Source organism: Arachis duranensis, chromosome 9 (assembly GCF_000817695.3).
Source record: "Arachis duranensis cultivar V14167 chromosome 9, aradu.V14167.gnm2.J7QH, whole genome shotgun sequence".
Lineage (NCBI taxonomy): Eukaryota > Viridiplantae > Streptophyta > Magnoliopsida > Fabales > Fabaceae > Arachis > Arachis duranensis.
Genome location: NC_029780.3, coordinates 110,131,600 through 110,158,018, shown reverse-complemented (window position 1 = coordinate 110,158,018; position 26,419 = coordinate 110,131,600). Strand labels below are relative to the sequence as shown.

At 35.1% G+C, this 26,419-nt stretch overlaps 2 protein-coding genes across 2 annotated transcripts; both read left to right on the top strand.

Annotated features, from left to right (window-relative positions):
* The first annotated feature begins 14,019 nt into the window (after positions 1 to 14,019).
* LOC107466866 (uncharacterized) lies at positions 14,020 to 19,573 on the top strand. The gene is made up of 5 exons (XM_016085875.1): positions 14,020 to 14,112; positions 14,445 to 14,507; positions 14,720 to 18,181; positions 18,256 to 18,534; positions 19,523 to 19,573. The coding sequence occupies exons 1-5, from the start codon at positions 14,020 to 14,022 to the stop codon at positions 19,571 to 19,573; spliced, it is 3,948 nt and encodes a 1,315-aa protein (XP_015941361.1).
* A 4,355-nt stretch (positions 19,574 to 23,928) lies between these two features.
* On the top strand, positions 23,929 to 24,912 carry LOC110275773 (transcription factor DICHOTOMA-like). Its single transcript, XM_052254389.1, has one exon. It carries the CDS (start codon positions 23,929 to 23,931, stop codon positions 24,910 to 24,912), a length of 984 nt encoding a protein of 327 aa, XP_052110349.1.
* The last annotated feature ends 1,507 nt before the right edge of the window (positions 24,913 to 26,419 follow it).

Sequence of the window (26,419 nt, the reverse complement as noted above, 5' to 3'; positions counted from 1 at the left end):
TATTTTGTTATTTTTTATAATAAGAATATTGTAGTCATTTTTTACAAAAAATATTAATTTAGATCGATTTAGGATTTAGTTCATTGATTTTTTGGCCAAATCAATTTATTTGATCTAATTTTGACAAAAATAACACAATTTAATTAATTATATACATTAAATTTTAATTATTAAAAAATATTTAAAAAAAAGTTACTTTTAACGTGTTTATTTTAGTAACTCAATATATATTTTATATTTTAATATATATTCTATACTAATAACTATTTTAGTGATTGATTTTTTATGTAAATATATCAATTCACATAGTATCTTGCTTCTTAGTTCTCACTGTACCCAGAATAGTTAGACATTCATCGAGTAATCCACAAAGTAATAATAATGGAAATGGCTTCTATTTTCACCTTTATATTCCAAATAATGAAATACGATTGGCTTTTGGGTTCTAAGCATCACCATCTATTAAATTGTTTTTGGAAAGCTATCTAATTTCAAGCAGAGGTGGGGTCTATATTTACATCACTCGACCAGTTCAATAGTAGTACATGATCATTGATCAACCAAAATCTCTTCCTCCAAATTCCTTTTTCATAAAAACTAAATGTTTTCTGATTACTATAAAAAAGATATTTTTAATAATTACTCTCAATAATATATATTAGCAGGAAAAAATTATCAGAGTAGATCCGATGTATCGAAGCATGCATCTTGGACAAACATAATTTTCGCTCTCTTAGCTGAAAATAGAGATAAATGTAGGGAGGAAAGTGTCTCATAAGTCATGTGAATAATTAAGATATAATTAAAGATCTCTTGAATTTCGTTGCAAATGTCTTGCCTCCACCAGGTGCTGTTTTATGGTTAAACTCTAGAAGACGAGATTATTAATTCTTAAACTATAGCATGCATGGTTTAATTAGAGGGTAATCTTTTAAGAGTTTCGTTAGCTAGATCACATGAGACGTGAACAACGTGAATATAAGGTCCACTAAATATCCGATTTTACTTTCATTTTTCATCTTCTCTTTTACTTAATTTCATCTCCTCCTAACTTAAATCTTATTTCACCACAGCTATCCTACCGCCCTTTATCCTAGACACAGCTATTGTCGCCGGCAACAAAGTTTCCCGACACCATCATCGTCCGTCATCCACCAATCCCGTGAGGAGAATTGCTGTTCCGTCGTTACCCCGATGCTGCATCACTACTCCCTTGTCAACGATGCGCTGCGATTCATCCTTAACCATCGCACGTCGCTGCTCTTCTCGCTAACCTATTGAGGAGAATCGCAGTTCTCCCGTTGTTCGGACACCGCACCACTGCTGGCACTATGTCACCGCCCAGAGTCACGTCTTCTTCCCATCTTTTGCGCAGTGCTGTTCTGTCCATTTCGAAGCCTACGAAGTGACGTCATACCGTCGCCGAGCCAAAGGTCTTGTTCTGCTGTTGCTCCAACACTACACTTTTGTCCTTGCTTTCATGCCGTTGTATTGTGTCTTTGTCACTTTTATCACGTGTCATTTTGCTTCGTTTATTCAAATTGTATGACCCAAATAAACATCTACATCTCAGTAAAAGGAACTATTCGCATCTATAGTAAAATAAACATCCTGTGGAGCGTGTACATGCAAAATCAAGTAAAATACAATGGTATACTCAAATAAACATCCACTTTAGAATAAAAAAACCATCTGCATACATAATAAAATGAACTTCCAACTTAATTGATAAGAAACAAGTACGAGACAACAATTGTGGGGGCACCGGAGTTGTAATATGCAAACCCCGTAAAATTAATAAATAATTAGCCAATAAATTAATTATTATTCAAAGAAACTAGAAAATCAATTTTTATAATTTAGAGTAGTAGAAATATTATAAATATGAATTTTGACACTAATTTTAAAATTTTTTACCAAAAACTGAGTCAGTGGACCAAACTGATTGGAGTGGATCCAAATCGGCCCAAGACCCAACCTATAAACCACCAAAAATGTGTTTGTCCCTTTCTCTCTTGTGAGATACGTTACGTAAAGAAGGAGAATCCTAACATCTCCGAAATTCAATCGTTTGTAACTTTCAATCCAGAGATCCGATTGACGAGCCGTCAGCGACCACGTATTCATCTCGAAATTCTCTTTAATTATATTTGAATAAAGTGGTAAAAAAATTATCTTTCTCTCCCAGTTCTTCTTATTCTCAATTTCGTGATTTTAGAGTTTGGGTATTGATAAATTGAATGATTTGATAGTTTAGGTGAACTCTAGCAGCAGATAATCACTGGGTTTTGTCCAATTGATTTGTGGATAAGGTAAGAAACTGTTGAACCCTTGTGAAATATTGAATTAGTGAATTCTATGATGATTATAGTGATATTGTGTGAAATAAATTGTGTTCTAGTTATTTTGAGTTCAATTGGGCAGTTTGAAACGAAATCCGGGTGATTAAGATTTGAGGAATTGACATTTGAAAGTTTGGAGCTTGTGAAAGGAGAGGTTTTTGAGGTGTTCCAAGTTTATGGAGGAATCGGCCAATGTATGGTTTTGATTTCTCGTAGTTAATGTTTAATGTCACGTGAAAACTTAGACTAGAAGACCTTAAGATAGGAATTAATTGAATAAATTTTTTATGGATTATGTACATGGTATATGATGTACGGTTCGGTTTTTTGTAAATAATTTGCTAGTGGAGTTGGTTGGTTTTGAGAAAAGATTTAATATTAAAATTTGTTTAATTTTAAAATAATTTGATACTGAAAATGATTTGAATGATTAAGAGGTATTTGGTTTGGTGGTTGGGACCCTTGAAGGATGGTAGAAGTTTGAGTTTTAGAGGAGATTGTTGAGTTAAGAAATTAACTAAATTAATTTGATGATGATAAACATTATTGTTAGTGGGTTAAACACCCAACTAGTTTTAATGGAATTTGGTTAAGTGTTGCAGGCCAAAAAGAAAGAAAGAAGCAGCCCAATAGGATGAAGATCAAACCAGAAAATATAACACCCTACCATATTGAGCTTTACCCTTAAGTTGTAAAACAAAGGTAGTGTGGTATTACGATCTCTACAATATAATGTATACATATAATAGCAGAAAGATTATAATATACTAGGAGTCTTGAATGGTAGATGAAATAAAAATCGTAAAATAAAAGCGCAACGCTCGAGAAGCGAGTTAACTTGCGTGCCAAGAAAACTATAACTATCAAGTATAAGATAAAAGAAGTAGGAATAGAGTGCCAAAGATACAAAATAACAAGCTCCTAACTTAGCCCGCGAAGTCAAGGCTGACCAGAAAATATTTACACATATATATACATATCCAAAACCCAAATATACTGTCACAACTCAAAATGAGCCATGACTGGCGCTCAGGAAAAAGATTTTCCTAGCAAGTCTAACATATTCGAATATAAGATAAATAAAAAGGTTACAAATAATTTTTGATAAATTTACACTTTTTAAAATGAATAATTACATAATTTAACAAAAATAAAATAAATAAATATAGATGGATCCTGCCTGTGACATATGGAGCATATGACGTCTAAGATCTCAACAAGAAATAGAATCCATTGCAGATCATTACTCTTGCATAGAAAGGCTCACATAATCAAATACTTATTCTTGAAAAATATTTTTTTAAAAAAAATGGTGAGTTTTGTAACTCAGTGACTAGACAGTACATCTATAATTCACATGAGACAATCTAAACATTATCATGAAAATGATTTTAGTTAGAAAATAATAATTTATATGAATAAGTGAATCAATAAGGGAGTTCTCATACAGAAATAAAATCAAATAGTTCACACTTGGGCAGCTTCACCTCCAAGGGTAGCCCTTTTCTCTAGTGTGTCCGTACGGAATAACAGATCCAACGTGTGGCCTATACGTTAGGCTAGCAACGTCCCTACTAGTTGAGGTCTGAGTCAGATGCATCTAAGTTAACGTCATAACCGCTGTTAACTATGGTTTTCTAATACGAACCTCCCAAACCAATTCAAAACATATAAATTCAAATATAATAAATCTTCGATCTTTCAAATATATATGGTATTGAATCAAATCAAATAATACTTTCTTATAAGAAATATTTTCTAATCATAACTTCTTCGATCATAAGTAAGTTTAAACACATTTCACAATTTCAAAGTCAGTAAGTACTAACAAATACTTCAATACTTCAAAAGTATATATTCGAGTAAAATCAAATGTTCTAAAATAATATAAAACTTCATCAAACATATATATATATATTCTCATGTAAATTTCTAAGGTATGAGCTTCATAAAAATATCAAATCAAAGTTCTTCAACTATAGTTTTATAAATATAAATAGAAACTCAGAATAGCATAAGCCAAAAAGATAATTAACGGTTATAAATATAAAGCCTACTTACAACTTAATCTCAAGGGACTGAAGATACCAAATCCGGAGTACCGAACTAAAGGGTACGAAAGAGCGCAAAAATTTGGACGGAGGCAGCAGCAGCTCCAACTTTAATTTTCAAACATACCTTGACAAAACTAAGACAGAGATATATGCTATAATAATTAGAAGATCACAGCAAAAAAATAAAACGGCAACAAAGCAAGGGTGGAGGAATTACATATTCAAAAATTCAGAATTGGAATTAAAACTGGAACAAGGGTAGTGTTGTTTCATAGACAAGAATAGAGGAGGTTGTGGTGGGTGAATGAGACCAAAGCAGTGACTAAAGTGGTTCAGTAGCAGTGGCGTTGATAACACTTCTCCAGCGGCAACCACGGTGACTCCGGCGGCAGGAATGGTCTCCAGGGGAGACGGCGGTGATGAGGGTTTCAGCAAGAGTCAAGCCTCCTTCCCTGCGACGGCTCCTTCGGTGACACAAGGCACGATGGCGATGGTGCAACTTTGACGATGACGGGTAGTGAGGTGCGACGGAGACCCTGGCTCGACGGTTGCTGGATAGTGGCGGAGCACAATGGCTCCTCTTCTCCCTTGCGGCACCTCTGGCTCGCAACGCGTGCTCTCTCCCTTGATGATGGCAGCAGCGACGGCGTCTCCCTCTTCTTGCGTGGTGGCTCGGCGTCTTGACGGCGATGGTGGTGCGCGACGGTGGCTGGTGACGGCACGGTACCCTTCCTCTCTCGGATCCCTTCTCCGTGCTCTCCCTTCCCTCTTCTCCAATCCATTTTTTTTCTTTTCTCTCATTCCCAGCTGCTGCTGTTAGGTGTGTGTGTGTGTGTGTGTGTGTGTGTGTGTGTGTTGCTGAAAAAGAAAGGGGCTAGGGTTTCTTTGGGGTAAAGGGATAATTGGGTGTTAATTAGGGTTAGGATTTGGTAAAAGAAATAAGGGTAGTATAGGAATTTTGATTAAATTGGAGGGTTGGATAGTAATAAAAGAAATCAAATGTAAAAGGTTTTAAAAAAATTCAGGATATTACATATACATACACAAAATCCTGTCTCTCCATAAACCTCTAAGAGGATAAAAAAGAATAAGTTATGCGGAGAGAAAGCTAAGTACATATATATACATCACTGTACAACAAAATAACCCAGTAACCACTTCGTTTCAGGTGTCCAGACGCCTAACGAGATGCCTCTCGACCTGCATCTGAAAAACAACAATATAGTATGGGGTGAGAACCAGAGGTTCTCAGTATGGTAAAGGCGCCACACATATAATATATAAGGTCCTAGAAATGCCAGAGGCAATCCTAGAATGCCAACACTCAGATTATAGAGCTTAAAGTATTAAACAGAAGTCATGAAAGGTGGTTTTCTAAGAGTATCTAAACCTAACTAAACTTAATCTTAAATCTAAGTCCCATACTATCATTCCTCCATACCTCCATCTCCATCACCATTTTACAGACAAATAAAGAGATAAATGCAAACTCAAGAAGGTTACAAGCACTGCAGGTAGCAAATATACACTTATCATAGTAAATGCACTTATCAGAGAGAGAAAGAGAAAGATTAGTCCCTAAGTTGTTCACCAAAGAAGCAAGAAAAAGAAGGTTAAGCAAAAAGGTTGAAGTCTAGTCACCCACATCAAACTGTATCAAGAAGTCAGAAGCTAAAAGATGATTTTATTTCCTTATACATGCATCATATCTTCTTCTCTTCATCTTCAACGTTCTGCCAATCCATTCTAGGTTACATGGGAAAGATGATCTCTGTTCTACACTGTTGTATATCTACGGTCATAAGTGTGTCTTGGGGACTAAGTAGTATTTCAATGGCCAAGATCTGGGTTTACCATTGAAAATTTGTGTTTGCTGCCTTGTGGCTTTCGGTCAACAAAGAAGGTCAGAAACAAAGTTTCTAATTTGAGGATTAACTGACTAAGGAGAGAGCAACTCAGCAACATGCAAGGAGATACAAAAGAAGATTTTTCATTATTCACAAGCGAAGGAGAGAAAACCAGTGTTCTTGAGGTGTATGTTCTGAGAAGAGCAATTTGAAGAAGTTCATCTACTTGGACAGTGCTTCCTAGTCAAAGGAGCATTCCGCCAGAATGAAGAACTGAATCAGAGGCTAGCAAATCTGGTTTATCACATAGCAAAGAGGCTGTTGAAGCATCAATCTCCTTCATGTTTTACAGATTGTAATTTACTTTTCAATGTTTATCTTTCTGTAATTTTTTGAGGTAAAAGGCCAAATGAGAGAGTCATTGAAAGAGCCTAAGAGTGGAAAGAGGCAGAGAGAAATACTTGAGAGAAAAGCCTAGAGTTATTTCAGATTTCTTTAGGTTGATTCTGTGTCTTGTATCTTGTACCTATGAGGTATCCATTTTTTAGTTGGGTTAGAACTAAGAGTGAATAGTTAGGTATTAGCATAACCAAGTCAAGTTAAGGTAGAACTTGAGTGTGAAAGGATTGTGTCAATCCTGTGGAATTGGTGTATGTAATACTTTAACTATAGTGGAAATTCCACCACAGTAGTGGTGGAGACTAGATGTAGGTTGCATTGCACAAGGCAACCGAACCAGGATACATGATAGTGTCAGCTTCTCTCTTCCCTGCTTTGTTCTGTTTTCTGATATTCATGAGACAAAATGAAATTGTCTCATAAATTTTTCGCTGCTAAGTTCAAACAGTTTCAGATTGCAAGTTTGCTTTAAAAGGGTTGTTTTATTAAATTAGAAGAAGGTCATAGATTTAACCCCCCTTCTCTAAGGCTTCTACAACCTTTAGAGATACTGCCGAAATTTATATAAAAATTAGAGTTTTAATTTAAAGTGTTAGTTTAAAAAGAAAAAAATTATTATGTGGCTTGTATATTTGAGACTATTTGTTGACCCTCTGTGGCAAGATGTGACCGAACACTGTGGCAAGATGTTCCATGGATATTATTCTTGAGCTTAGGGATGCGCGCACAGAGGGATGTTCAATGGTTAACTACCAGAATATGTCGGGTTGGCTATATAACCGACAAATGAGACTCATCAACCTTAGGACAGGCATACACATGTGTATTTGTATGTTTTGCTTGGGTGTGCATTGTTTTGGTTTGCTTAATTGCTTAACTCTGCTTATCTACTACTTATTCTATTTGCTACAATTGCATTTTTGTCTGTGTTTTTCTTTCTTGAATTGTATATGTATGTTTTCTGAGAAATTCCCTCTTGGAGAAGGTGTGAGGGAGGGTTGTTCTACCGATGATTCGGAGGGTTGAAGGAGATAGAAAGTGAAGTGTGAAGTTAAAGTTAGATTTAGAACTTGAATACCTTAGATAACTTACCTAATTTCTGGTTTAGTTGGGTCTTTAAGCTAAAATCTGAGTGTCGGAGTTCTAAGAATGTCTCTGCCTTTTTCGAGACCTTTTATATTAACTATGTGGGCACATTTATCATACTGAGAACCTCCAGTTCTCATTCTATACATATTTCTGTTGTGTTTTAGATGCAGATCAAGAGGCACCACGTTGAGCGTCTGGAGACCTTCCTTACAAGCGAAGAACTATCTTTTGGACTGTCATATTTTGTTTTAGGCTATGTATATATTTACAGAATCTCCGCGTGTATATTTTGTATTTTGTCCCTCTTAGAGGTTGACTTGGAAATACAAGTATTTATTTTGTAACTTGAGTTTTATTTGGGGTTGTATTATACTATTATATATATATATACTCTGGTCGACCTTAACTTCACAGGTCGAGTCTGGAGCTTAATATCTGTGTTTTGGAACTCTGATATACATATTATGTTTTTAGTTTTCTTTGATCTTGTCCATTCTGTTTTACGCTTATACGTACGAGTGTGACACAATTTTCTATTTTCACTTTTGTTTAGCTTATTTTTCAAGACTCATCGTTAGAAAATTATTTTCAATTATATTTATTTAAGTCTTTTCTTTTAGAAGTCATCATAATACCTCGCCACCTCTACTTTACGACTTAAACGAAGGCTCTGTGTGGTAGGGTGTTACACGATGCAGCAGCGGTGGCGATAACATAGAATTGTGAGAGAGTGATTGCGGCAAAAAAAAAAATCAAATTTTAATTTTTAAAATTAACAAGTTTTTTTAATCTATTATTTAGATTGTTAAAAAAAAGTCTTATTCTTTTGTATTTTCTCATCTTTTAATTCATTTCTAAATTAAAATTTAAAAATAAATATTGTTTTAAGATGAGTATATTCAACTCACATCCTAATTAATTATCTGGAAATACATCGTTATATGGCGGAGGATGTAACCAGCGAGGAATTAATGATAGTTTCAGGGAATAAGAAATGAATAATAGATCTACTTAACAAATCAAAATAAATAAATAATTTACCTGGAATAATGTCTATAATATCAAGCCCAGATACATAAAGAGTGAACTCACTTGCATTGTGACTGAATTTTAATTGTAGTCCGTCACGTTTAGCTTGGCATTTGCCCTGCGTTGTAACATACCGTAATTTTGATAGAGATCAAATTAAAGTAAAATAGTTTTAATTGTCTATTTAGATAATCGTAAAAAAGTTTGTCGGAATAACCGTCGGTCTATTTTATTATACTATTGATCATTCTGTGACAAAAAATATACTAATTTGAGTCATAAATACTAAATTAAAAAATCAAATTCAATAAATTAAACTTTTTAAAATTAGATTAAAACTTAAATGTAATTGTAATTTTCAATATTAATTTAAGTTTAACTAACTAAGTTTTATTAGTATTCTAATTTCTATGAGTATATAGATTGACGTGGCATTATTATGATTTGTGAGTAATAATAGTATACTCATTTCTATGTCACACCACTATTATTATAATAAAAATTATTTTTAGTGACAACTTTTAATAATAATAATAATAATAATAATAATAATAATAATAATAATATAATTATTGTATATCTTAGTCAATTTATATTTTTGCGACAAATATCTGTCGTTATTATTATATATTACAGTGACAAATATATATTTTTTGTGGCTATTAAATGATTTTTATCGAAATCTATATAATTGTCTCTAAAATTTTTGAATAATAAAATATAAGATAGCTAATATCTTGTTGATAAATATATTAACGATTATTTTATTACCATTTACCCGTATAAACAAAATAAATTATCACTAAAAATAAATTTTCTAGTAGTTCCCGCACCATTCATACTTAGAATCTTATCATATCTAATAATGTCAATGGTATATAAAAATATACCGGAGTAAACTTGACTTAAAATTTATGAAGCACTTTTGAAAAAGGCCAACTACTAACTGAATTAAGTAATATATAGATTTAGAAAACGTCAACTCATTATAGAACATAAAAATAATGTACATGAATAATGATGGAAAATGGAAAAGCAAAGTGGAGATTAAAGGTGAAAAAAAGACAGAGAGAAAAGAAAGGAAGAAGAAGTATTAATGAGTGGATGAGTGAGTTGAGTTGTTCCTAAAATACTTGATGAGAAGTGGAGTAAAGACGTGACATGAAACCGTTCAGTCTCTTGGGCGAGCCAACTGTTGCTTAGCTATCAAAGCAATTATTGCTATTCTAACTAGCCGGTCCACTATCAGACCATAGCTTCCATAATGGTCCATCCTTTCCATTTTTGGATGATTAGCAAACTCTTATACCACTTTCATTTTCATATTTTTCATCTCCTTACCAATATAGTAATCTTTTATTTTTTTCCTTTTGATAATATATAGTAATCTTTTATTGTGCACCCATTTCCATCCCATAGTCACGCTCATACACTTTATTTGTACAAATTCCGTATAAAGTGGACCTCATATCCAAACTAATAATAATAATATCGTTGCAACCCTTTCAAATTTAGGGTTATGCTCATGCTCGTAAACTTTTCACCCTCATGTGTAATTTATTTTTACTTTTTGTTAGCTTCCAGTTAAATTTGATGGCTTAGTCTCTTTTGGTAAGCCCTTATTGAATTGTATGTGTCTATCGCTATACTACTACTATGTTGCCACCATCGATCTTGTCAAATAAAGGTTCATGAACCAATTTGGAATGTTGAAGCAACAAATGCAAATGGTTACAATGACGATGAAGATTGAAGACGCCAATTACAGAAAGTCAAAATGGTGAACGACAATGCGATTGCCATCACGTTTTTTCCTCTTCACTATTCCTCCATTTCTTTTACCCTTTTTACCCCTCACCTTTTCCAACAAAAACATATATGCTTAAATTTGGATCAACTTGGATTTCTTTATATATTTATGTTTAATTGTATAAAATAATTAATTTAACTTGGGTTTATTTAAAGTTAAGATATTGGGGTCACGGTTATGTCTTGGAGTTGTTGCCAACACATTTAACAAATTTCAGCTCAGTCATATTGGGATGACCCAAATCCAACGTAAGAAGCGACTTCCACCTTGTCACTTTCACCTTGGAAAATCAAATTCCTTTTCTCTTTTAAGCAAATTCTTAACTTTTTATACATACGTTGTAACCATAATGAAACTACTCCTTAAAATTAGGAAAATAGTAGTGCACAAAAATAATAGATAAAGACTATTATCCACTATACATTATTCACTATAAAAAAATTGGAAAAGTATGACGATAAATAATCCTTTAGTTCTTTATAAATATCATTTTTTCCCTCCAAATTATAGTCATATCAAAAGTAAGATAATAAATTTTTAATATGAATTCTTTTGATTTTAAATTTTAAATAAAAAATTTTTAATTTTAAATTTAAAATTATAAATCTAAATTCTAATGTTAACTAATTAAATATTGTTTTCCTGTCAAACGGGCCAGTTAACCTATTTAGGCTAGACACGCCTAAGTCGACAAATAATATGAATTAATTTTTTTATTAAAAAAATAGATAAAAATTCATTTTGAGACTAAAAAATTTAGACGGAAAAAAATATCACTTTTATACCAAAATATTGAAATGTAAATTTTTAAGTTGATGGGTTAAATTTTGAGATAGAATAAAACAAATAATTACAACAGTGATGATACTTTAAAAAATATAAAAAAAAAGTTAAGCAGTTGTTCATTAAACAAGTCTAATTTTAAAAACAAAAATTCGCTTATTTAAATAAATTAACAAATTTATTAGATAAACGAACTTTTCTAACAAATATGATTCAATTTTGAGAATCATAATTTCCTATAGTTTCTCTTATTTATGCTCCCATTTTGATCAACAATATTCCTACACTCAATTTTGGTGTAAAACAGTGCTTCATATACATAGGCTTTGGCCTTAAACGTGCAATAAAGCAAAATTCAATGGAGGATGAGATTGTGAGCTTCTCAATCCAGTGCTGTCCTCTGAATATTTTTAATCTAGTCCGTCCTTTGAAGATCCCCAACATAAGTTGATAGATTGTATTGCCTGTTTTTTAGAATTCAATTTTCTGGTTTCAAAAACCAGTTATGCGGTGGGGTAGCGAAACTAACTAGGTCACCACCAAGTTTCTCATTTAATTATTTTTTATTTATGATATTTTTTATCATTATTTATTTGCAAGTTTCTGTACGTAGATTTTAAAGAACTTTCTTTCTCTATAGTAGTTTCTATATAATTATTTTTTCTTTGGGTGGTATGCCTCATTTCTGCTAAAAAATAATAATAAAAAAAAAAGAATAACAAAAAATTTCACATGTTCTCGTGTATGGCCGAAAAAACCCAATGACAGTTGCCTTGATTGTAAAATAATTAAATAATCGCATATCCCCACATTTGAACAAAAACATTATCTAAGCTCTGCAACAGGGAGCTTCTTTCTCTCAATAGGAGAGTAGTCCTAGAACTTCGGGTTCTTCTCCAACAGGGAGCTCTTTTCAATCTCAACACCCACAACATATCTCTCACCACCCCCATACTTTATAAACAGCTAAAAGACCTGCAAAACACAACAAATATTGAGCAATGCACAGTATGAGCAGCATAGAAGAAAAAGTTATCAAGCTGAATAAACCAGGAGAGCTGGGATACAAGAAAGAGTGCCTAAATGTAGTGGGCAAGATAATAAGTGACAAAGAAATAAGTTTCAAAACATATAAGAATGCCTTACTGGGAATACAGGGAGTTGCAGTAAATGATATTGGTTCAAAGAAGATGCTATTCAGCTTTAAGGACAGAAAGAAAGGGCTACAGATAATGCAAAACGGGCCATGGAATGTAAGAGGAAATATGGTTAATCTGAGACTATGGAGGAAGGGTGAATCAGTGTTCGAGGTAGATCATGACTTCATGGAATTTTGGATCCAAATACATGGCATCCCGCTTGACCTCATGGATAGAGAAACAGGAGTGCGAATAGGAGAGATGTTGGGAGCTCTAGCCGAGGCGGAAGACCCAAAAATGGATGGAATTCTGAGGAGATCATACCTGAGGATCAGGGTCAGCATCAACATCACCAAGGCGCTACCAACAGGCTTCTGGTTAGACAGGAAGGACCTGCCTCCTCTGTGGGTCTTCTTCAGGTACGAAAGGCTACCGGATAGTTACTGTTTTAATTGTGAAATTTTAGGACATGAAAATAAGACTTGCAAGAACCCAACAGCAATGGCAAGCTGGGATCCTACCAAGAAGAGGTATGCACCAGGCCTAGGAACAGGAAATGGACAATCAAGATCAACGGCGGGGGGAGGAAGCTCAAAACAACAAAGTTGGAATGAGGAGGGAGAGAGGTTGGCGCGTGAGCAACAAAACCAGGAAAGGGAGAGTGGGGAGAAACAGAAATCGGAGGAGAGTAGGATAAGGGAGGAACAGGCGTTTCAGCAGAAAATCAGGGAAGAAAGTGTCCGGGAAAACCAAACTGAGAGAGAGGAAGAGATGGCTGAGGCAGAAGAGCAGGTAGAGAAAGTACAACAAATCCCTGATTTTCAGGGAATTAGGAATAAGCAGAATGTCCTGGAAGCTGCCTATAAATTTAAAAGACTCATTGAGGAGATAAGGGAGAGGAAAGATGAATGGGCCAATAGCAATAAGGCCCAAGAGGAAGGGAAAATTATTGGGGTACAGAGGTTGGGAAGAAAGGGCCCAACAAAGGAAAATGGGGCAAATACAGAGGCAAACATGTTACATGGAGAATATGGGGAAAGAAATGGGCTGAGACAACATATAATAGAGGAGGGGGAAGTAAACAGCTACAGCATTGCGAAGGGGAGGTTGGGCCTGGAAAACGAAGTAAGAAAGGAGACCATAGGCCAGGAATTAAAAAGGCTGATGTTAGCAAGAAACAAGGGCAAACAAATATGTGAAGACAGATTAGGAGGCAATGATAATCTAGCCTTACTGAAGGGTGACAGGGAAGATGACAAACAAAAGAAACAGTTAAAGGAAACACAGAGGAGGGATCATAAGTATGGGAATCAGCATGCTCACTCAGGGGGGAATGACTACTATGTTGAACTAGCAAGTGATGAAGATCAAGAAGAAGGAATGCAAGCTCAGGGAGATTGGGAAACACAGCTTGCAAGGAAACTGGAAATAAAACTGAATTTGAAAAGGAAGAGAGAACTATCATAAGTGCCTTTGCTAACGTACACAGAAGGGAGGGAGGAGTGCGAGGACAAGGAAGCCAAGAAAATGAGGAGCAGCAACACGGCTCGGGATTCATGGAAGTATCAACCAGCAACACAAGACCCTGAATCTCTCAAAGAAGGACAGAAGGCTGAGGAGGCGGGCCTTAACATGCCCCAACCTCAGCCATGAGTATTATAAGCTGGAATTGTCGGGGAATAGCGGCTGCCCCGACAATTTCTGAGCTATACAATTTATGTAAAAGAGTAAAGCCGCTTATAGTATATCTAATGGAAACTAGGGCAAGTAGAGACAGAATGAATAGGATTAATAGAAAGCTGAAGTTTGATAATATGTTTTGCGTAGAACCCCGGGGCTTGTCCGGTGGACTATGTCTCCTATGAAAATCTAATGTGAATGTTAATGTTTATGAATGGTGTGACAACTATATTAAAGCCAATATTAACATTAATAATGATTTGAAATGGCAGGGCATTTTTGTGTATGGAAATCCTGTTTTTAAGAAGCGGAGGAAACTATGGCAGGAGCTCACGGTAAGTAATATAAGCAAGGAGGTACCTCAAGCTTATTTGGGGGACTTCAATGACATTCTAAACCAAGAAGAAAAGGCAGGTATTCTCCCACAACCTAAAATCTGTTTAGAAACGTTTAGAAGGTTTGTAGATGAAAATGGTTTGATGGATGTTGACTTAAAGGGAAGTAAATATACCTGGTTCAGTAATCCTAGAAACAACTTCATAACTAGGGAAACGTTAGCCTAAAAGCAGCTCCGGCCATAAGCTCGGATCATTGTGCGCTCATATTGGATTTACAACCGAGAGGGAGGATAAAAAGAGAATTCAAGTTTGAGACATTTTGGGCTGAGCATGAGGAGTGCAAAGAGGTGATCAAGAAGGGCTGGCAACAAGATGATGGAAATAGGAATTGTTGGGGCAAATTCATAAGAAAGAGAAACAGTTGCATAAGGGAGCTGATGGAATGGAGCAAACGAAAGTTTAAGAGAGCAGATAAAGAACTAGAAAGAAAGAAAGCAGAATTACATCACATCCAAGAGAACGATATGTCAGAAAGAGATCAAAGAAGAGAGAGGGAATTGAAGAACCAAATATCAGAGCTATGGAAACAAGAGGAGAAATATTGGGGGCAAAGATCAAGGCTGAAATGGCTAAAATGGGGGGACAAAAATACATCATTCTTTCATGCAACAACCATTCAGAGAAGAATTAGGAACAGAATTGACAAAGTGAAAGATGAAACAGGTCAGTGGATACAAGGAGAGGCAAGCATAATGAGGTTAGTGGAAAGGCACTACACTAAATTATTCACCTCCGAAGGAGACAGAAATCTGGAAGAGTGTGTAAAAGACATACCAAAAAGAGTTACTAGAGAGATGAATGAGGAACTAATGGCAAAAATTAAAGATGAGGAAATAAGGGAGGCTGTTTTCAGTATGGGAGGGCTGAAAGCTCCAGGGCCAGATGGTTTAAATGGGCTTTTCTTCCAACAACACTGGGAGATCTTAAGCAAAGAAGTCTGTGGAGTAGTGAAGCAAATTTTTGAAGATGGATGTATACCAGGGGATCTAGGGGAAACTACTGTTGTTTTGGTGCCCAAGGTTAGCCAACCTGAAAGCCTAAATCAGCTCAGACCAATAAGTTGCTGCAACTTTGCATATAAAATAGTAACTAAGGTCTTGGTGGGAAGGCTAAGGAAAGTGTTAGATCAAATCATATCTCCTGTTCAGAGTGCATTTGTCAAAGGAAGACAAGACAATATAATTATAGTGCAAGAAGCTTTTCATATGCTAAATAAAAAAGGAAATGCTGGAAGTCAGGACCTAGCGATAAAATTGGACATGAATAAAGCCTATGATAGATTGGAGTGGAATTTTTTGCAAAGGGTCATGGAAGAACTTGGATTTAGTAATGAATGGGTGAGGCTGGTTATGAGCTGTGTTAAAAGCGTCACTTACAGATTTAAAATAAATGGGAAGCTATCCAGTAGAATCACCCCTCAAAGAGGACTTAGGCAGGGAGACTCATTATCACCCTACCTCTTCATCTTGGCAGCTGAAAGCTTCACTATTCTGATGGAAAAGGCGAGAAGGGATAGGCTGATTTCTGGAATAAGATTAGCTCAATCAGCACCGGTCATCACTCATTTGTTATTTGCTTATGATTGCATAATTTTTGCAGGTGCGGAAGAGGAGGAGATATTTCAACTAATCCAGATTTTAAACAAATACACGGAGGCATCAGGACAAAGAATCAACACTGAAAAATCCGGGCTAATCTTTGGAAGCCAAGTATCTATACAAAAGAGGGTGAACATAGAAGAGATAACTGGAATGGCGTCATGGGATGATCCAGGAAGATATTTAGGGCTGCCTGCAAGATGGGGAAGATCCAAAAATAGGGCGTTGGAGTGGATAAAGGAGAAAATACTTGACAAAATGCAAGGATGGAAAGAGAAGCTGCTAAACCAAGCTGGAAAGGAGATTTTGATAAAAGCAGTAATTCAAGCGATCCCGGCTTTTGCTATGAACATCATCAAATTCCCAAAATCATTCTGCAGAGAAATCGAGGCTGCAATAGCGAGATTCTGGTGGGCAAACAACGGGAGGGAAAAAAGTATCCATTGGAAGAGCTGGAAAAAGTTGACTAAGAGTAAAACAAATGGAGGCTTAGGGTTCAAGGATTTCGAGTGTCAAAACATTGCGCATCTAGCGAAACAGACTTGGAGGCTACTAAAAGAGGGGGAAGCTATTTGGGCAAAGACGCTAAAAGCAATTTATTACCCTAATTGTAGCATATGGGAAGCGAAAGAAGGAAGAAATGCGTCATGGATATGGAAAAGCTTGTTGGAGGGAAGGGATTTTATTAGAAAGAAAGGCAGATGGAGCATAGGGAGTGGAATGGAGATAGATATATGGGAGGATAATTGGGTGGCAGGAATGGGGAAATTGAGGAGATATGGAGAAGAACAAGTCAGAAAAGTGAGTGACCTTATAAAGCATGGAGAGGGCTGGAATGAGAACAGAATCAGGGAAATATTTTCGGGGAACATAGCAGAATCGATCATAAGAACACCTATAAGCCTGATTAACAAAAAGGATAATCTGATCTGGCCATACACAGCCGAAGGACATTACACAGTGAAATCAGGTTACCGGGCTGCGAAAGAGGAGAAAGATGCAAAAGAAGAAATAAAATTAAATGAAGCTTCATCAAGTCAGAATCACAGGGAGATTTGGGGGACTATATGGGGACTACCAGTGCCACAAAAGATCATAATGTTCTTATGGAAAGCAGTGGAAGGTATTCTACCAGTAAACAGTAATTTGTATAAGCGCAGATGTGCAGTTAAGCCTTCATGTAGCATATGCCAGGATGAGAATGAAACTGTTGAACATGCCTTACTCTTATGTCCGTGGACGAGGGCGGTTTGGTTCGGATCGAGTATTCAAATAACACCTACAGCCTATAATGTGACATCGTTTGGAAGATGGATATGGGATACAGTACAGAAAATAAGAAGGGAGACAGGGAAGGATCAGGAAAGAGTACTATGTAATCTGGGGTGTGTATGTTGGTACATTTGGAAGACAAGAAACCAATACATATTCCAGCAAGCAACAATCAATCCAAAACAGGCAATTATCAATGCAAAACAACTAGCAGAAGAATACCACAACACAACAAGCGGGAGTAGCACACAACATAATTCAAGCAAAGGCAGGATTGGGGATAGGAAGAGAATTACCTGGAGACCCCCACCACAAGACAGGTTGAAGGTCAATACTGATGCAGCGTTCCAGAAAGATACAGGTAAGGCAGCTTCAGCCGTCGTCATTAGGAATTGGCAGGGCAAGATCATTACTGGGACAACAACAAAATTTACCACAACTTCAGCACTAGCAGCAGAAGCTCATGCATACAGAGAAGCTCTAATACTCATAAAGAATTTACAAATAGAAAATTGTATAATCGAAACAGATTGTTTACCATTGGTCCAAGCTGTTAAGGCGAGAACGCCAATAGCGGAGGCAAACGCAATTCTCAGAGACATTCTGCAACTGCTTGAAGAGGCGCCAACTGTAGGAGCTACCTGGACTCCAAGGGAAGGCAACATAGTAGCTCACCAATTGGCAGCGATGGCAATGGGGAATGTTCTCACGAGCCAGTGGACTTTCAATATTCCTAATCCAGTTAGGAATTCAATTAGAACAGAAGCCAGATTTTCGCAATTTCTCACCATAATTAATGGGCGCAAAATCAACAGGTTGGGCATTCATCCCCTACCAATCAGCAAAGAATGCAAACAGAAAAGGACATACCTCTGAGGGGAGAAATGCATATACGAGACATGCATCAAGCTGAAGGGGGAGAGAAGCATCAACCCACTGCGTCACAGCGGCGAACCACGGAGAGGAGCAACCACATTGGCAAAGATGAGAGAGAAGATCGACGAAGGAGTGCAGATGGTCACGAGCCTTGGCGGGAAGCTTCGATGCAGAGGATTGCTGAGGCCGAGGCAACCCACCCAGAAGAACCAACGCGGGTACTCCAAGAATGGCGTCAGTATCGGACGGATGAGGAGAATAGAGATGAATGCTCCAGACAACAAGAAACTCCACCAGAGAGCAAAGCGAGGAAGACGACAGTAGTGTTAGGGTCGAGCGCGAGGGAGACGGGGTATGGGGTGATTCGGGCTCTGATTTCGATTTTTATTTTTGTTTTTAAAAGATAAAATTAATTAAATTTGTCTAAAAAATTAATTAATTTAGTCATATTTGTCCTTTTGTCATTTCTTGTTGAGGTGACTAATGTTCGATGACATATTTCATTAACTGCTAGCGTGGCACACAAATAAAATGACACAGTTTTGATTCAATAGTCTCCAAACCTTTAAACTTATCGTTTAGTGTTTAGAAGAGAGATTCAAACATTGTAAAGCCTAACCCTCCTCTCATAACAATCTTTTATCTTTCTCTGTTTTACTCCAAAACATATCTCATCTCCTTCAAATTATGCTCTAAGCCTTTCACCCAAATTTTGAATCACCCCATCAACATTCGTTAGTGGCTATTGACGATTAAAAACAGAAGAATTATCACTACCGAATGCAGAATTGATCTTATCCTAGAGCAACGTTTATAGTAGAGGAAGCCATCGCGATAGTGAGAGGTAAGGATGAAGTTTTTTTCATGATTTTTGAGTTATTATGTGGTGTGATGTCTTCCTAATGCGGTGCTGTGTGTATTTTTCTAATTTAGGCTAAGGTTTGGGGTGACCAAGGATTTGTGTAACTGTTCGTTTATCATTTTAGTACGTGAGAATGCCTTGTTTTAATTGGCTTTGTGATGATTTTTATTTAAGGGTGTTTGATTTTAATGATGGTTCTTTTAGTTTGTTGCATGTTTATTTTGGGTTTAGGGTACGTTTTTTTATGATTGATTGATAAAATTGGATTTAGCCGTTGGTGACACATAGAGAATAGTTAGTGCAAGTCTGTTTTATTAATGGTATTTTTGTTTTTGTTATTGTAGATGGAAGATACATCCATGACATTTGCATTTTACCATGGTGGATTTGTTTAAAAAGTGTGAGGATGGAGATCAAAGATGATACATGGACCTGACAATACAGAAGTTTTGATGGGTGTTGAAGAAGATATATTTAATGTGTTCTATATAATGGTGCTGATCTCGAAGTAAATGTTGTCCCTGTTAACGCTGATATTGCTCCAAAAGTAATAGCACCATTACCTGCACTTCCATCACCCGTCCAACCTCCAATAGAGATTAACATCAGCGAATCTAAAAGCATTATTATTCAACAATAAAAAATTTTAACTTTATTTAATCATCTAACAAATGCATTTGGTATTGAAATATGTAGGATCAAGTGGTAGTAAGCCACCTAAATTACAAGTGATTAAAGAAAAATCTAGAGTTAGGTCTTTTCCTAAATCTACTACAACTGCACCTGTGGCTATTTCTGGTGAAACAATCAAAGGGACAAGTTCTGTAACTGTTAAATAACTATAGTCAACTTCATGACTTTTGTGCCTACTCCAAACTTCAAGTACTCAAAAAAGAATGATAAAAAAGATTGATTAGTTAAAAATGTATTGTGGTTGACTATTTTTTGTATGGGCTACTTTGTATTTTTTGTACGGGACAAATGAAGTACTATATTAACATTGTTGTTATCTGTAATTTGAAAATATTCTTTTTAGGTTTGTGGTGTCATGAAAACCTTATGAATTTGCTATGGTATTTATTTCTTAAGATAATATGACAATCAGCCTTCAATAGCAAGACAATAATAAGATTATTTAGTTTGATTACTTACTTTGTTTATGACTTAATATATCTTATAGCAACAATGACAGAGACTTGTTTATTTACAATATTTGGCAATGTTAATAATGGATAGTTTGGACTTAATCGTACACAACCAACTTCAAACAGCTACTCTCATTCAAGCGATATAATTCAATACACCGTTATATTTCAACACATTTTTGCACACAAGGCCAATCCACTGAATAACATAACTGAGTTTACTTAGAAGTACATATTAAACAACGACAAAGTATCACACTAATTACAAATTTACAACTACCACAAACATGAAAATTATTAGCAATTTCAAAACTCTAACTTCAACTTTTAAGTTGGCCAATTTTCATACCACCTTTATCCTCCATTTATCATAGTCACTTTCGACTTCTAAATCAGTTTCTGCATTTTATTTTGTACTACCTACCGTCACTCTTTGATAGTCATCATCATTAACCCACTTAAAGTAATTGCAATGACTGTCTTTTTGTAATTTTCAAAAGCAAAAAAAAAAAAAACTCACCAACAGATAACAAAATGGAAAACATTTAACTTTTTTTTTCAGCATCACTCATCCAGCTCTTTGGACATGCATAGAATAATTTATCTGAATTCTCTAATGTCCCAAATTTTTTAATCACAATCTTTAATCAATAGAAATATGATTCGTCATGAGTCTTCTTCCTTATTCGCATTGAAGCGTTGGAACTATGACTGTCGTGCGATGAATACGACAAACCACCACGACTTCCATTTTCTATCTCCATCCTTGCGGCGAAATAACAATTATAGGTTCTACCTAAGTATATGACCATTTAAGTGTTGACGATAACTTATTTATGATTGAATTTGAGATTGGGGTTCATCCATTTAGGGCTATTTAGGGACTGATTTAAATTGTTCTAACAACTAATCTTGTCGACAACAAGAGGGTACTACTTGGTATCCACTACGATGGCAGTTAACGGGATACGTCAGTGAATGTTAGCCACCTTAACAAAAGAAATGACGAAAAGACGAACGTGATTAGATTGATTATCTTTTAGGGATGAATTTAATTAATTTTATTTTTTGAAAATAAAAATAAAAATTAAAATATGTTTCAAGAATAATTTTGATTATTAACCGATTAACGCTTGCATATTTATTGAGATAGTCAATAAATTTATTACTTGGTAGTAATATAAAAATTACTTGAACAATAATGTAAGAATAAATCACGCTGACATTGCTTGAAATTGGATGATATTATTACTGATTTACAATGATCTAGTTTGGCTTTTCGCTATAAAAAATTGAATAAACCATTCTAATTATTAAAAGGAAAAATATCTATGTATACCTTCCCGGGGAAAGAATTACACTTGTTGTAGTTATATATATAGCATGTTTGGCACGCATGAAAAAAAGGTTTTTTTTTTTAATTAGAAATGAAACTAAATTTTTAAATAAAAATAAAAAAATTATGTTATTTGATTTTAATTTGTTGACACTTTCTCTCTTTTTTAAAGAAAGAAAAAAAACTGTATCTTGAGATTGGACAATATTTGGTTAGTTTTACATGATAAGATATAATAATCAACGACATAATTTAAGCTGCTTTAATTTGTTTGAAAACAATATAATCTAATAATTAATTAAGACAATGCATACTTTGGATTATGATTTATCTATTTGTGAATTACCTTGTATTATCGTATTTCCAAAGGATTTCACTAGAAAGATAATGGACTATTTATACAATGTGTACAATGAGTTATTGAGTTACAAAATGAACATCCTTGACCTTTCAGATCTAGCGATTTAATACCATGTCATGATACTATTCATCCCTAAAATTTTTGGAAAAAGATAACACTAATGATTATATCTTAAACAAAAAAATTATAATATATAAAATTTTTAATGCTCCTTTCCTTTTAATCTTATTTGATTGACATTAAAAATTTCACATGATGTCTTAAACAAGAACACTATCCACTAAGATATATTTAAAATTCTTGCATATATATGGCAAAATTGAAGCAATATATAAAAAATTAAAAACAACACAATAAAATCATTTATTTTATAATAAAAATATTATTTGTATACTAAAATTAGTGATCATACAATTATGTATAAATACATATATTATTTAACTCATTTTTAATCTTTTATATTCGTGACTAACAGTAACATAATTATTTTATAATTAGAATAAAAATGTGACTAGTATTTTTTAAAGTGAACTTGTAATATTTCCTTGACATTAATTTTGAATGCCAAGATATAATTAATAATAAGCAATTGTTGTTGTTATTGCTCTTTAATCAAAAGAAAAACACAGGAGGGTTTGAGTGCACATACACGTACGTATTGATCTACGATATACATGATTTAAGAAATACGGAGAAAAAGTATGGGAGTGAAGCTGCAAATGATGTCAGAGATGAATGAGCTTTTTTCGGGATTGAAATGATCTATGTGGGCGCATTCAAAAAGAACACTAAGTTTGAAGTTCGTAGTTACCAATATTTGTACTTATTTTCCTCCACCCTTTGAGAAAAAAATTGAAAAAAATGCAATTTTTCTGACGAGCTGTTATATTTTCGGTTGAGTTTTATACTATGAAAGAAGCAGGTAAGCAGCCATTACAACCTCTCACCTACCTTTTACACTCCATGTACGGCTTTATTCACTTCATTACTTCATTATCTTTCGGTTATAAACCATCTAAACTTTCAATTATTTACCCTTAACCATAGGGCTATATATTCATCACTTTTTCTATTCTATTGGAATTGATAATTAATTAATGGCAATTGATGGAAGTGACTTAATTTGTGTTGATCCTCATAGGATGTAATAGATGGTACTGGATATGCTACTTCACAATGGTGCAAAAACGAAAATTATTGTGTACCTTACAACATATGTTGTCTGTGAATGTAAACTCTGCTCCAACTCAGATTGGTAATAATGTAGTGGTGCTCACAAAATAATTGCAAGTGTTACTTGATTGGCCTAAACTAAATCTCACAATCTGGTTTCCATCATCATCTTTATTATTATAATATAATACATATCTTTATAGATTAATTAAGTATTTAATGGGAGTGATGGTACTTACTTAGTACTACTACTGCTGGTTTGAATGAATAATGGGAATCTCATAAGAAAATGATTATATAAGAAAGAAGAGTGTGTGTAGGACAGTACTTGGACCGTTAAGTTATAGGAGCAGGAAGAGAAGCTACCTCTGTGTTCTTAATTGCCATCGTTTTATTCATTGCACAAAAGCTAGGGTTTGTTTTTCACACACATACCCTTCACTCACTAACTCAAAATTGGGTTCCAATTTTCTTCAGATGTTCTCTTCCACATATGATTCAAACCCTTTCCCTAACTTCCCTTCATCTTCTTCTTCTTCATCTTATCCTAATAATAATAATAATAATAATAATAATAATACACTCCCTTTCTACATTGATCCACATAACAACAATGATTTTGCAACCACGCTTCTTCACCATCATGATCCATCATCACTACTTGTTTCTCCCTTTATACCTTCAAGTGAAGTGCCATTCCCGTCATCAGCAGAAGAAGCTGTTGTTGTTGCAGCAATGCTTGATCAAGATGCTGCAGCAAGCAATGGCTGCTGCTATGGCGGGGGCGGAGGACTAATCTACGGTGGTGGAGGTGTTCCCAATTTGCTGACTCAGAAACCGTTAGGGAGCAGCATAGGTACGAAGAAAGATAGGCACAGCAAGATTCACACATCTCAGGGGTTGAGGGACAGAAGGGTGAGGCTTTCAAGCGAAATAGCGCGCAAGTTCTTTGATCTTCAGGACATGCTGGAGTTCGACAAGCCCAGCAACACGCTCGAATGGCTCTTCACCAAGTCTGAGAATGCAATCAAGGAGCTTGCAAGAAGCAAACATAGCTGCAGCTTCAGCTCCGGCGGCGAAAAATGCTCGTGTTGTGAAGGTAGTGATCAAGCAGCTGGGGTGGTGGTGGTGCACTCAAGCGAGAAATCATCTATGGCGGGAAGCAGTGATTCTTGTTCCAAAGGGAGGAACAAGTTGAAGTGGACACAGAGAGAAGATGTTTGTGTTCAGACAAAGAAGGAGTCAAGGGATAAAGCAAGGGCAAGAGCAAGAGAGAGAACTTGCTACAAAATGAACAACAACAACAACAACAATGGAAGATTAATGGTGCAAGATTTGGAGGACAAAACCCCTGCACTGCAACAATTTGAGCCTTGTGGAAGATGGTCTAATAACCCTCATCAGATTCTTCAACAACAACCTTACTATAACCCTCTTCGTCATCATCATCATCACATACTTGGAGATGCTTTTATTAACAATGTCATTGATGATTCTATCATGATTAAAAGGAACATGAATCGTGACCAAAACCTTATTGCTATCCCTAATAACAACAACATTATTGTTAATGATGATGAGTACCAAAACCACTCGTCACCGTTCCTTTATTCAACTACTCCAAATTGGGACACCGACGAAACCATAAATGGTTGCTCCAACTTTCGTGCAATGGCAGCCACAATGAATAATCTATCAACATGCTTCACGGACCAGTAATGGTGAGCACTACTCTTCATTCTTTTTTTTTCTTCTTCACAAAATTAAACCATGTATTTTACTAATTAATTTGGGTGCTGATTTTTAGAGGTTCCAATGGGAAATTCTTGGGAGGAGTGCATATCAATCTTTGATGCTAGTTTCCGGCAAAATCTGATGATAAATGTGAATCCTAGATGGATCGCAAGTGCTTTTGCCTTGTAATCATCCCAATCTTTCGATCCATCAGTAACTACTTTTTTATTCTGCCCTATATTCCCATTTTACAATGTTTGTACTGATTCTTGCTGATAATGAGCCAATGGCATATCAATCTTCTCATAAAGCTTTTCTGCTCCTCCGTCTATTATTTTCTCTGAAAACCAAACATTAAAGTTTGATTGAACTGCTTGCAGCAGCCACTTCCTACCAGCTTTTAGTTCTTTTGCTTTTTTGTTTTTGTTTTTTTAATAGGTGGTGACCCTTTCAATGCTGAAACAAGCTATGCCCTTAATTTTGGAGCAAGAGGAAAAACAAGAATCATGAAAAAAAAAAATCAGAATTATTATTTAATTTCAGTCTTCTTTTTTTCAGCTGAATAAAACTCACATATTAGATCACAGAAATATGGTGATTTAATTTTCAATTTTTTTTCAGCTCTAGAAATCCAAGCATGGAAGAATAGAAGACATATAACCATGTATTTCACAAAAGCCCTGGTATCAACTATACAAAGAATGACATCACAGTTAGGTGATTTGTTTTGGTTTGTGACTAGCCATTTCAAGCTGAAAGCTAGCTGTTTACTCCTCTAGTTTATGATGATTTAATTTCTCCTAAATAACCTTGATAAGTCATAAACATTACAAATTATATATATCTAATGTTTTTGTGTGGAAGATGTTAATTTTGTAAATACAATGATAGATTGAAGAATAATATATAACTGTTGAAAAATTGTATCAATTCAGATTAGTTTGATTGTGGCCAATGCACACAAGAATTTCTATTTTTGCCAGCTCAAGTACCTTCATAGCATATTTAATTAAGCGGATTTATGAATGATTAATAACCATGTTGTCTTCTTGGAGCTATAATTGTTCTTTTGCTCAAAGGGAAGAGTCTTCAATCTTCAACTTTTTCCAGAGGTCATAGACAAATTGCTACAATCCAGTGGAACATCAAAGCATTTTTCTATTGTGATAGCAATTGCCTATTTCTATCTTTGTTTTTACTTAGAAGATAGCCACAGGGAGAAGAATATATTGGTGACATTCTCATTTGCTTTGTCTTTAAGGCTTATATATCTATGTATATATATTGATAGCTCTTTCTAAATCAAGTTCTGGACCAAGAAAAAGAAATGGAATGATAAGGTTGTACGACTCTGATGATGAACAAGAACAAAATGGATTGTTAGGGCTTAGGAAATCATGATGAACTCAAGTGATTCATTACTATGTATATGTATGCAATCTAAGAATGCAAGTTGCATCAGTTGTTGCCCTTCTATTCATCAATGCAGCTT

Coding starts and splice junctions, on each gene's coding strand:
- LOC107466866 (XM_016085875.1), top strand. CDS start 14,020: ATGAGGAGCAGCAACACGGCTCGGGATTCATGGAAGTATCAACCAGCA. Junction 14,508..14,719: donor AACTATGGCAGGAGCTCACG/GTAAGTAATATA, acceptor CTTCATAACTAG/GGAAACGTTAGCCTAAAAGC. Junction 18,182..18,255: donor CTTTCAATATTCCTAATCCA/GTTAGGAATTCA, acceptor CAAAATCAACAG/GTTGGGCATTCATCCCCTAC.
- LOC110275773 (XM_052254389.1), top strand. CDS start 23,929: ATGCTTGATCAAGATGCTGCAGCAAGCAATGGCTGCTGCTATGGCGGG.